Source organism: Aulostomus chinensis, chromosome 9 (genome assembly GCF_037954235.1).
Source record: "Aulostomus chinensis isolate RoL2024-O1b breed Wild chromosome 9, RoL_Achi_v1.0, whole genome shotgun sequence".
NCBI lineage: Eukaryota > Metazoa > Chordata > Actinopteri > Syngnathiformes > Aulostomidae > Aulostomus > Aulostomus chinensis.
In genome coordinates, this window is record NC_141328.1 from 5852287 (window position 1) to 5862353 (window position 10067).

Genomic DNA, 10067 nt, shown 5'->3' on the forward strand with positions numbered 1-10067 from the left:
CTGAGGAGAAACTCCATAGAAAACCTTTATAACAGGGGAAAACTTAGAGAAACCTCGGGGTGAGCGACAGAGGAGGGATCCCTCACCCAGGAGTGAGACATGCAGTTTATAATACAGAATGTGGGAAACGTGGAGACAGGAAAACCCTTCGCAGTGGTTTCCAAAACAATTGAAGTGAACAGTGTCCAATTTTCAAAAATGAAAAAAAAAAACAACAACATAAAAAGCCTCCATACTGCTGATCTTAAGTAATTTGAGAGTCCCGCAGCCTCGACGGGCCACGTTTTTAGCTTTCAAAGTGAGAACTCTGAGACTTAAATCAGGGAGATTTTTGTGACATCAGACAACTTTTGTCCCATGACATACAAAAAAACCTGGAATAAACTGCCATCGGTAAATTGTACTGTCTTCTCTCCAGTACAGGACCCCATGTGCGGACCCTTTAAGGGGGCTTTCACAGCACCCACCCAACCATCGCAGCTTGCACTCAACTCATTAATACAAACTGACTTTAATCTCAGCGTTCAGGCTGCGACAGGGAATATTTGATTACACTCAGTTTCATCATTAAAGACATTTTCACCAACAAAACAGCGATGGCAACTTTGAACTTTTTCTTCTGGCAACAGCGCGACTTTGAGGTGTTTGTGCATCAAATTTTAACACCCTGGCCTTTGTACTTGTTTCAGAATTACATCCAGTACATCAGAAATGAGGCCTACAAATGTGAACCTCTCTGCATGTCTTCATACAAACCCAATAGATAGATAAATAAAAGGCACTCTGACTGCCGTTACAATTGTGATGCTTTTTAGTCCATTCTATCGGTCACTCGGGAGACAGAAAAGCTTTCACACTTCTGTTTCTGTAGAACAGAATAGGGCTTCATATTTGCAAGTCAGTGGGGGGGGGGGGGTGAAAGTAAAATCCAGTGCAAACGGTCCCATTAACCCTGCTGTTGTATTTAGCAGCAGAGTTGTTTGCCGTTTGTCTCTGATCTCACAGTTGCATTTCTCTGAAGGAAACGGCCCTGCGATGAGAGCATGTTCAGTCACTGCAGAGATGTTGTGCAGAGAAATCGTTTTACTCAAACAAATGGACATTATTTGTGGAACAGAAGATTGATGTCACCATTTATGATGCTGATAGCAGCACAGTCAGGGACTGAAAACAAAAAAGCAGAAATCCCAATATGATGTGAATTATAATATACATCACATTTATGGATTGTTGGTCCCTGCCTCTCACCCAATGCCAGCTGGGATAGGCTCCAGCCCCCCCATCGGATAAGTGGTGTAGAAAACGAATGGATGAATGGAACACTGACATTTGTTCACCGCAACCAAAGTAGCTGCAACTCCACTTATATGCAGATATTTAACATATGGCATTTTCCAAGGTTCCCACATGGTTTGGTAAGTGTGTCCACTAGTGTGTGTGAAAGAATACGTTTTTTTGGATAAAAGTTAAAATATATACATATATATATAAGTGTAGATAGCTGACAAATATTCAAACGTAAAGTAACAAAGTTACCTCAGCATTACTTTTCCCCTCTCTAGTCTGTAGGACCGCCAAGTGTTATTTCTTCCGTGTCTTCAGCTTTAACTCTATGATTTCACTTCCAAAGTGGCAGAGAGAAAAAAATGTTTTTATCTGTTTAAGTTTCAACATATGGAGAAAAATGTACAAAGCAGTTTATGTCATTTGTGCACAAAGTAAATTACAGAATAGCTAACAAATTGAGGTAGGTGACGTTGAATGTTTCCTTTGTTTTCAAGACACCGCCCACTATTTATTCACATCCAATCAAGTACGAGTGTTGTGAATTAATCCGCATGATGTGTATTTTATCCAATTAACTACGAGTATTTTCATGATTATTTTGCATAAGAACTTTAACAGCCAATCATGACGCAGAAGGGCGTGGCCATGTCAGGGGTACCTCTTTAGGCTACCCTCCGCCTACTTCAGAGAGCTTTCAAACTAGAATGGCGACCGCGGCATGCGGCATCCAGACCGCCGGCAGTAGCAGTAAACCGGCGAAGACACACCGAGAGCAGCGACGCAAAGCGAGAGACTCCAGACGAAGACAGGCGGCTCTCTTGTTCCTCAGTAATATCTCCCTCGACGGACGACCCCAGGGTCCGTATAGCGATGGAAATACGCACCGAAAAGCCGCCGAAGAGCTCAGGGAAGGCGACGCTGCCGTCTCACCTCCGCCGACGGACAGCCAAGGACCGGTCGGGCAGGTAACGGAACCCGCTGCCACCGGTAGTATCTCTTCCTGCTCCAGTGTTCCATGTGTGGTCAGTCCCACTCGGCCTTCTTTGGCAAGGTCTCCTGGACCTGCTGGAGTTAGTGGCGTGGGGGCCAACGAGGTATTTTTGGAGGGTGGCAGTACGGCAGAGACGCTTCCCCCTGGTACCCCTCTGTCTACTCTACCCACCGCTCACCCGCCCTGCGCCCGTGTCAGGTCAACCTCCGCACTGAGCCCAGTGCCGGCCGGTAATTCCCTGGATACGTGGCCGAGGTCAGTATATTAGTTGCACCTCCTCAAGGAGCCTTTATACTGGTAACCACCGGGTATGATGGTGTGTGTGTTGTTTTAAACCCGGTCTACAGTTCTACTTAATGTTGTCATTTATGAGTTTCGGATGTTTGATAAGAGGACCACTCAGCCACCATTATCATTTCATAGTCCTCTGCTTGCTTGATTCAGCATTCATTGTCTTCTGTTTCTACTCAGGCTGAGGAATGTGTCTGGTTCTCCTGGACCCAAGGTACCAAAGAAAGTCCACTTTATCAAGAGTATGAGGCAGTATGATACCAGGGGGAGTAGGTGAGTCCTCGAATGCTTTTACACACACAGATATACATGTGTGGCTCCTCCTACGAGAGAAATGTACAGAAACAAAGAGCGTTTTATTTTGTTCTCAGAATCAGACATTCATTAGCTGTGGTAAACTCCTCCCTCTAGCATTGTAATAAGCTGCTTATCTCTAGCACAGCAACTTAATTCAGGCTTGCAGAGGCAGAGAAATAATAACAGCTGCTGTGAAAGTGAATTTAATCATGCTTGGACGCTTAGCAAGAGTCTAAAGAAGTGAAGTGACAGAAGACCCTATTTTTGCCCCTCATGTAGACATCATGTAACCCCCTGAAGCAACACACCACTGGACTATCGCATAGCCAGAGTTAGAAGAGTTAGAGGTAGAAAACAAGTGTGGCATTGTATTAGGATTGTCTGTAAACACTGACAAAACCATATTATACTTTCTCTCTTCCTTGTTATAATGTGCAATCCCACTTTTTATTTTTTGTTTTATTTTCCATTTCTCCACCAACTTCATATTCACAACCATAAAGGTGTTTTCTGCTGGTGTGTGTGAATCACTAGGTCAGGCTTTCTCTTTCAGTTCCAGGCATTTACAGTTAACGTTCTTTATTGTGTCAAAGGAAACTTCCCTGGATTATGTAACTATGAAAACGAATAGTGTGTATTTGTGTGTTGCACTATGTGAGAGATGTGATATCTCTCCCTCAAGGTCTGATCTGGCTGTTCACTGCTGAACATCACAACAGAGACGGCGGACTGTATGTTAATGTTGCTTTGTGAGCTGAGCTCTCTGGTGTTTGTGCAGTTTAATTAGATGCAACCAAAAAAAAAAAAAGATGAAGAAGAAGAAGCGTTGTGTTTACAGGTTGTGACTTATTGTTGTGTTAGAAAATGTGAGTTTTATTGATTGCTGACTGAGGTTGGTGGTTGCTTGTGTGCAGCTTCAGCTCGTCACACTCTTAGCCCCAGTTTGTGCTTCTCATCACATTCAAGTCACAGAGATCGGCATTTTTTTTTTTTTTTTTTAGATGCTGATGATGATTTAATGAAACGTAACTCTGAACAGAAGGAAGTCACAGAATCCCCAAAAAGTCACCTAACCGTTCTGATAAATATCTGCAGTGTAAAAAAGGGAAATGCATCTCAGGTTGCATTTCTGTTTATGGTCAAAGTTGCTATGAGGATTGCTTGGAGAGTTAACTTCCTTCCAGGTTTACAGGCTCATTGCTGCTCCACTCTTATTTTAATATAATGGTCACTGAAGAAAGATGTTCAGGCACAGGTGAGATTCTCTGCCCGGTTGCATTTTCTTCAGTACCTAAAATAAGCAAAAGCACATTATACCTTGAAAACATTGCGAAAACCTTAGTTGTATGACATGAAACACTATCTTGTAGTTACACATTGATGTTACCGTCTAAAATTTTAATTGTCTCGCAAAGTAATGTGCTACTGGACTGGTTAATCTTTTTTCTTTTTTTTTTGAGGATTCTGGAGATACCTCAATCAGTCACTGCTAACCAAACCAATGTAGCGGTTTTGTTTGCTCATCTCTGTGACTCTGATGTTAGTGTGATGGCGGCTGTAGATTTCCCTCCTGCTGCTTTGAGCTTTTAATTGTTGTAGGTAGCTGTGTATCTTTGGGAGTGTAACAGGCGAAGTGGCTCTGAGGCTGGTGTAGCTGTAGCGTAGCATGGCAGTGACAGTAGCTGCTAGTGGACTGACACACCATCTGTTTTGTCTGCCTGTACTTGCTGTGTCCTGCAGGATCATGCTGATTTGTGCCAAGCGGTCGCTATACGCTGCTTTCTCAGTGCTGCCCTATGGAGAGATTGCTCACCTCAGGTACAAAGAAAGCACCATCTCAAGCAGAGAGTGCCCCCACCCCACGCCACCCTCCCGCTTTTATGTTTCATCATCCTCCTGTGTGATCCACATCATTCTCAGGAAAATGGCAGCGGTGGCCTGCGGTTAAAATGACATACATGTGGTTCTTTCTGAACAGCGATCCTAAGCTGGAGGCTCAGAGACAAAGGCTGTCCTCTGTGGTGGCTGCTGACCTGCTCCCCTCCCTGGAAGGAGTGGAGCTTGGCGATTACGGCAAAGTAAATATGTCAGATGTCTATTTAGTAACCTCAGATATTCAGTCACGCATCAGCATCGCTGTGATACATTTGCTTGGTTTTTGTTTTTTTTTCCCTCCTCAGACGGTGTCTTATGCTCAGTTCCTTTATCCCACCAACGCCTTGGTGAGACAGAAGAGTGGTGGCGCGCTGGAGAACTGCACTGCTCAGACCCCTCCATCACGTTTCCGTGGCAACGGGCAGAGGAACTTCACCCCTGCTCGTCTGAACAGCACCGTGGCACAAGACCCATGTATGTAACACACCTGCCGCTGAACTGATCTCAGACCAGGGTGTCTGCACGTTCATGAAAATGCACTAAATATCTTTTATTAGTCTTAAAACGAATCTGTGTCCATTTTTGAACAAACGTTTGATCCAGCTTCAGTGATGCATCTTTTGATTTATTTTGGTCAAAATGAGCCGAGATCCTCTGCAACAGTGTCCACATTTCTGCTGGTTTAAACCTGTTGGCAAACCTTAGATGTAAAACAACAGTATTCCTACATGAAGCTACATCTATGCTGTTTACCTCTATATCTCCCGGCAATGCTTCAGTGAGAAAAACATAGCTTGTCCAAAGATCAGTCCAAAAGGTGTTAAGAAGTATTAAATGTAGGATTCACACCTCGTTGTTTGGCAGTCTTATACTTCCTGTTTGTGTGTTTTTCAGACATTGAGGAGGTAGCAGAGTATGACCCCAACCTGCTCAGTGACCCTCAGTGGCCCTGCGGGAGGCACAAGCGGGTTCTTATATTTGCATCATACGTGGTGAGTGTTTGTTCATGTGTCATGCCATTGCCATTCGTCTTTACATGGAGAAAATGTACTGGTACTTAAGCAGTCGATAAAGCAACGTACAGCTCGCTGAGTGTGAACTACATCTGTTGTGTCCAGTTCACATGACTTTATTGTGACAGGATCACAAGACTGTGACTATGCATGGCATAATCCTTTGTAAAGCTCTTTACTTGAGCCATAATGTTCAAGTATGGATGTGCTGGTTTGTTTCTCTGACTCTGCAGACGACTGTCATCGAGTATGTAAAACCATCCGACCTGAAGAAGGACATGAACGAGATTTTCAGGGAGAAGTTTCCTCACATCAAGCTAACGCTGAGCAAGATAAGAAGGTGCTGACACACTCAAGTCCCATCTGCCTCAAAAACCTTCTGTTAATATACTGAATAAGTGAAGGAAAAGTGGCATATTTGTTCTGACTTAAATTAAAAGGAGTTTATTTCTACATACTCTGGCTTGTAGCAAACAGGACTACAAGAAATGTGAAATCACATGAAAAATCACACTTTCATTGAGGGTCAAATTCAGGAAATGCCAACAGATTGAAGACATGTCCTCCATTTTACTGAAGACTTGACACCAATTTCTTATCTTAGAAAAAAAATCAGGGAATAAAATGTGGATATTTTCATTTTTACTACTCACAGAAAGAGGATTATCAGTCATGCAGCAGGTAGAAACATGAAGATTAGTTTTAAAAGGGTTCCATACATTTTCTGGATGTGCATCTGTTTGCTTCAGTTTGTCTTATTTTGAAAACATTCTCAGGTTAGAATCAAGCTGAACCCAGAGAGCTCTGCCACCGCAGGGAGTCCAACGTTTGGATTTAAGAGCTTTTTGGAAGTCAAACCTTGTTGTGCCTCCTGGTGTCTTTTTAAATCTGGTTCAAACTTGTCACACACTGCACTCTTTCAGCTTGAAGAGGGAGATGCGAGCCGTGAGCGAGGAGTGTGGCCTCCAGCCAGTCACCATAGCGATGGCGTTTGTTTACTTCGAGAAGCTGGTGCTGCAGGGTCGCCTCAACAAGCAGAACAGGAAGCTGGTGGCAGCAGCTTGTGTGCTGCTGGCTGCAAAGATCAGCAGCGATTTACGGAAGCCAGAAGTCAAACAGCTGATTGATGTGAGTGAAGTTTCCACGGAAACGCTCTCAAATGGCAGTGCTCATACAAGCAGGGAGAACATGCAAATCACACTGTAGCTTATGTACCAAACATTAACCCTTGAAGCACCCATATTGTTCAGGGTTGGAAGTAAAAACTGAAGTGAAGTTTATTATTTACACTGGTTGATGTGGACCTGACACCAGCAGCTCATCCAATTCATCTGCTTTTGACTGAAAGTAAAATTTAACTTTGATCGTTCAAATCGGATCAGTTGGGCCATATCTCACTCCCAAAGAAATGCCACATCATTTTGTGAACACATTCTACTTTTTAACTTGGAAAACTATCCATCTGAGTCCATAGGTTTTATTCGAGTTTGAGTTTTTCCATCTTAAGAGGTTGATGTCAGTATTTAACTTTTTCAAAAAAACTTTTTTAAACTTTCTTTTAAAAATGATTTTGCTCTCTCTCTCTCTCTATACAGATAGATAGATAGATAGATAGATAGATAGATAGATAGATCATCTTTCTGGATAAACCTCTGAAACCGGAAGTTCATGAATGAAATGAGATCCCGTTCTTACTGATTATCTGTTACTATAAATATTTAAAGCAGTGACTGGTGTTGTGCCTCTTGTCTAAAATATACATACAGAGCCCTGTAGTGTTCCTGCTGCTGGTGGCTGCAGGTGGTAAATTCGAACGACAACAATGACATTTCTCCAAACCCCTGACTGAGCTCTGTAATGCTCACAGACCCATCTTAATCTTGGACTGTGGAAGAGAAGCAGTTACGTTGGTGATTTAATCAAGACCTGGCCTGACATTTATCCTAGAATCAAGCAGCTGAAGTCGAGGAAATGACCTAGTTCCAAAGATGGGAAAGCAAATTGTCTTCATTCCATATTGATGGTTCTCAAAAGTCCTTCCTGCAGAACTGCAAAATCTGGGGTAATAAGATGGAAACAATAAGTTGTGAGGATGTTTCACAATAAAGTATTCAGGCAATGACAGGCAATATTTTGGAATAAAACATGAGGCATCATGAGTTCCCTGACATGTATTTGGCTTCATAATTCTTGCTTCAGCCTATTAGCATCATCTGCTTATGTAAACTACCTGTTTGAATGCTGCTTGTATATCACAAGTCTTCATGAGCTTCACACCTTTTTTGTTTTTAACATTATTGTGCTTCAGTATGTAACATAGAGTATGAAGACAAAAACCCACAGAAAGGAGCTCAAATGAAACGATGACATCATCCAGCAGTGGTCATCTCACAGGTCCGCTCATATGTATGTGTCTAACATCCACTCCTCTTTCTTTCCCCCACCCCAACCCCCACGGACGAGCAGAAGCTGGAGGAACGTTTCAGAATAAGCAGAAGGGAGTTGATTCCTCTGGAGTTCCCAGTGCTGGTTGCCTTGGAGATGGGACTTTACCTCCCTGAGAGCAAGGTCATGCCACACTACCGCAGGCTGGTGCAGCAGGGATAGGCGACGACCACCGGCTTCATTTCTAGCATCAGCAGGTGTGTGAACCAGTGGTGGAGAAGCCAGTTTATAAGCTCGGGTGTTTGAAACAAATCCCTCTGGTTTTATTTATTTTGGCTGTCGGGGTTTGTAAAGAGTTACTAGTTTACACTTGATATCTTGTGTCTATCTGAATGTCCTCCAAGAGTTTGTAAGTGTGACGTTCTGATGTTGATCCTGTCATGAGCTCTACGTTAGAGATGTAAGACGAGCACGTTCATGTGCTTTTACTTTGGTTTCCTGTGGTTTGATTTTATGGTATTCTGAACTGTGATGTCTGTTTGAAACTCGTCACCTGCACCTTTTTATGACTAGACTTACTGTATAGTAATTATAGAAGTGGTCTTATTCACACCCACTGTGACTTTGATGTAGTTTGGACCATTACACTGAAATATCGATTGACGGAAACAGTTTTTATAGTCTGTAAATGGAAGTGGCCTTTTTATTTATGTGTGTTCACCAGACTCATCGAGATATTTGTACTGAAGCTAATATACTCCAGCCACATTCGTATATTTATCCTGTTCTTAAACAGAGCGATCGTCCAGTTTAACCAGTGTGCTCACTTGTAAGCACAGGTGACATATTTATAGTAAATGTGTTTATGTTTCATTACCCAGGGATACATTCTGTAAAGATGCACTGAAATTTTATTCCTCAGTCTTCTGGTACATAATTTAATTTCTCAGGAATTTTACTTTTTCATATCTTTGAACAGCTCATAAACCCAAAGAGACGTCAACACTGTAGCCGTCGTTAGAATCGCCACCAGTGGAGGGTCGTTGATTGTAGTGCTTTAACAGAGGGGGAGACGCTAACCGTCGTTCTAAAGTACCAAATGGTGTGAACCTAACAGCAGTAAGTGCTGCATCGTAACTCCTCGGATTTGGAAATACAGAAATATGATCAAAGTGCCTGAAACTACAGTGGGAGTGAAGTGGTTAACCATGTATCGCGAGTGGTCTTTAGCCTTGACATTTCTTCGCTGTAGAGATCATTAATTAAACGTTGAAGTTGTTGACCGGGGCAGTTCATTAATTGTGTAGCCGAAGTGGTGAATTGTGTGTTAGGGAAAAATAAATCCAAATATATATTTGTGTGACAGCATAAAAATGTCTGAACGTTGGTGTCGAACTGGTGAAAAATCAGTGTTTTCATACTGTGAACTTTGTGTCTTGAAATATATTTTCACATGTTGAAAAACCAATGTTGCTGTTTTTGGTGATTATTTATGATCTCTAAGACACTGGCACCTCTACAGGGTGTTACGGGGGATAATTTGTCTCGTATACAGAATAACTGCAGTATTTTTAAACCTGGGGTCTATTTTTCTATCGTCACCTTCACCAAAATTTTTTGAATTTAATAGCAAAAAGTTTAAGCTTGGAGATTTCACTAAATAACCTGTTTTAGTACTGATTTACATGTTTATGATGTATCAAAGCACACAGCTAATGAATCTTAGTCCAATGTGGGCTGGTACATTTTTGCTCTGATTTAGTTTTTTGTGTCAACACTGACATTTTTAATTTGTGGCTAATGTTGCTACACAGGGATTAGAGATATTATCCGTTCACTGCACCTTAGAGTACTACCAGTCCACCTGGAAAAGAGATACACCAGAGTACTTTTTCCCTGAAGAACAATGAATGGAAAATAAACACAAA

At 42.2% G+C, this 10067-nt stretch overlaps 1 protein-coding gene across 1 annotated transcript; it reads left to right on the forward strand.

The window, feature by feature from the left end:
• Positions 1–1991: 1991 nt before the first annotated feature.
• On the forward strand, positions 1992–9866 carry cables2a (Cdk5 and Abl enzyme substrate 2a). The gene is made up of 9 exons (XM_086213336.1): positions 1992–2533; positions 2750–2842; positions 4607–4684; positions 4845–4944; positions 5047–5215; positions 5636–5733; positions 5988–6094; positions 6678–6882; positions 8221–9866. The coding sequence occupies exons 1-9, from the start codon at positions 1992–1994 to the stop codon at positions 8359–8361; spliced, it is 1533 nt and encodes a 510-aa protein (XP_086069462.1). The 3' UTR covers positions 8362–9866.
• The last annotated feature ends 201 nt before the right edge of the window (positions 9867–10067 follow it).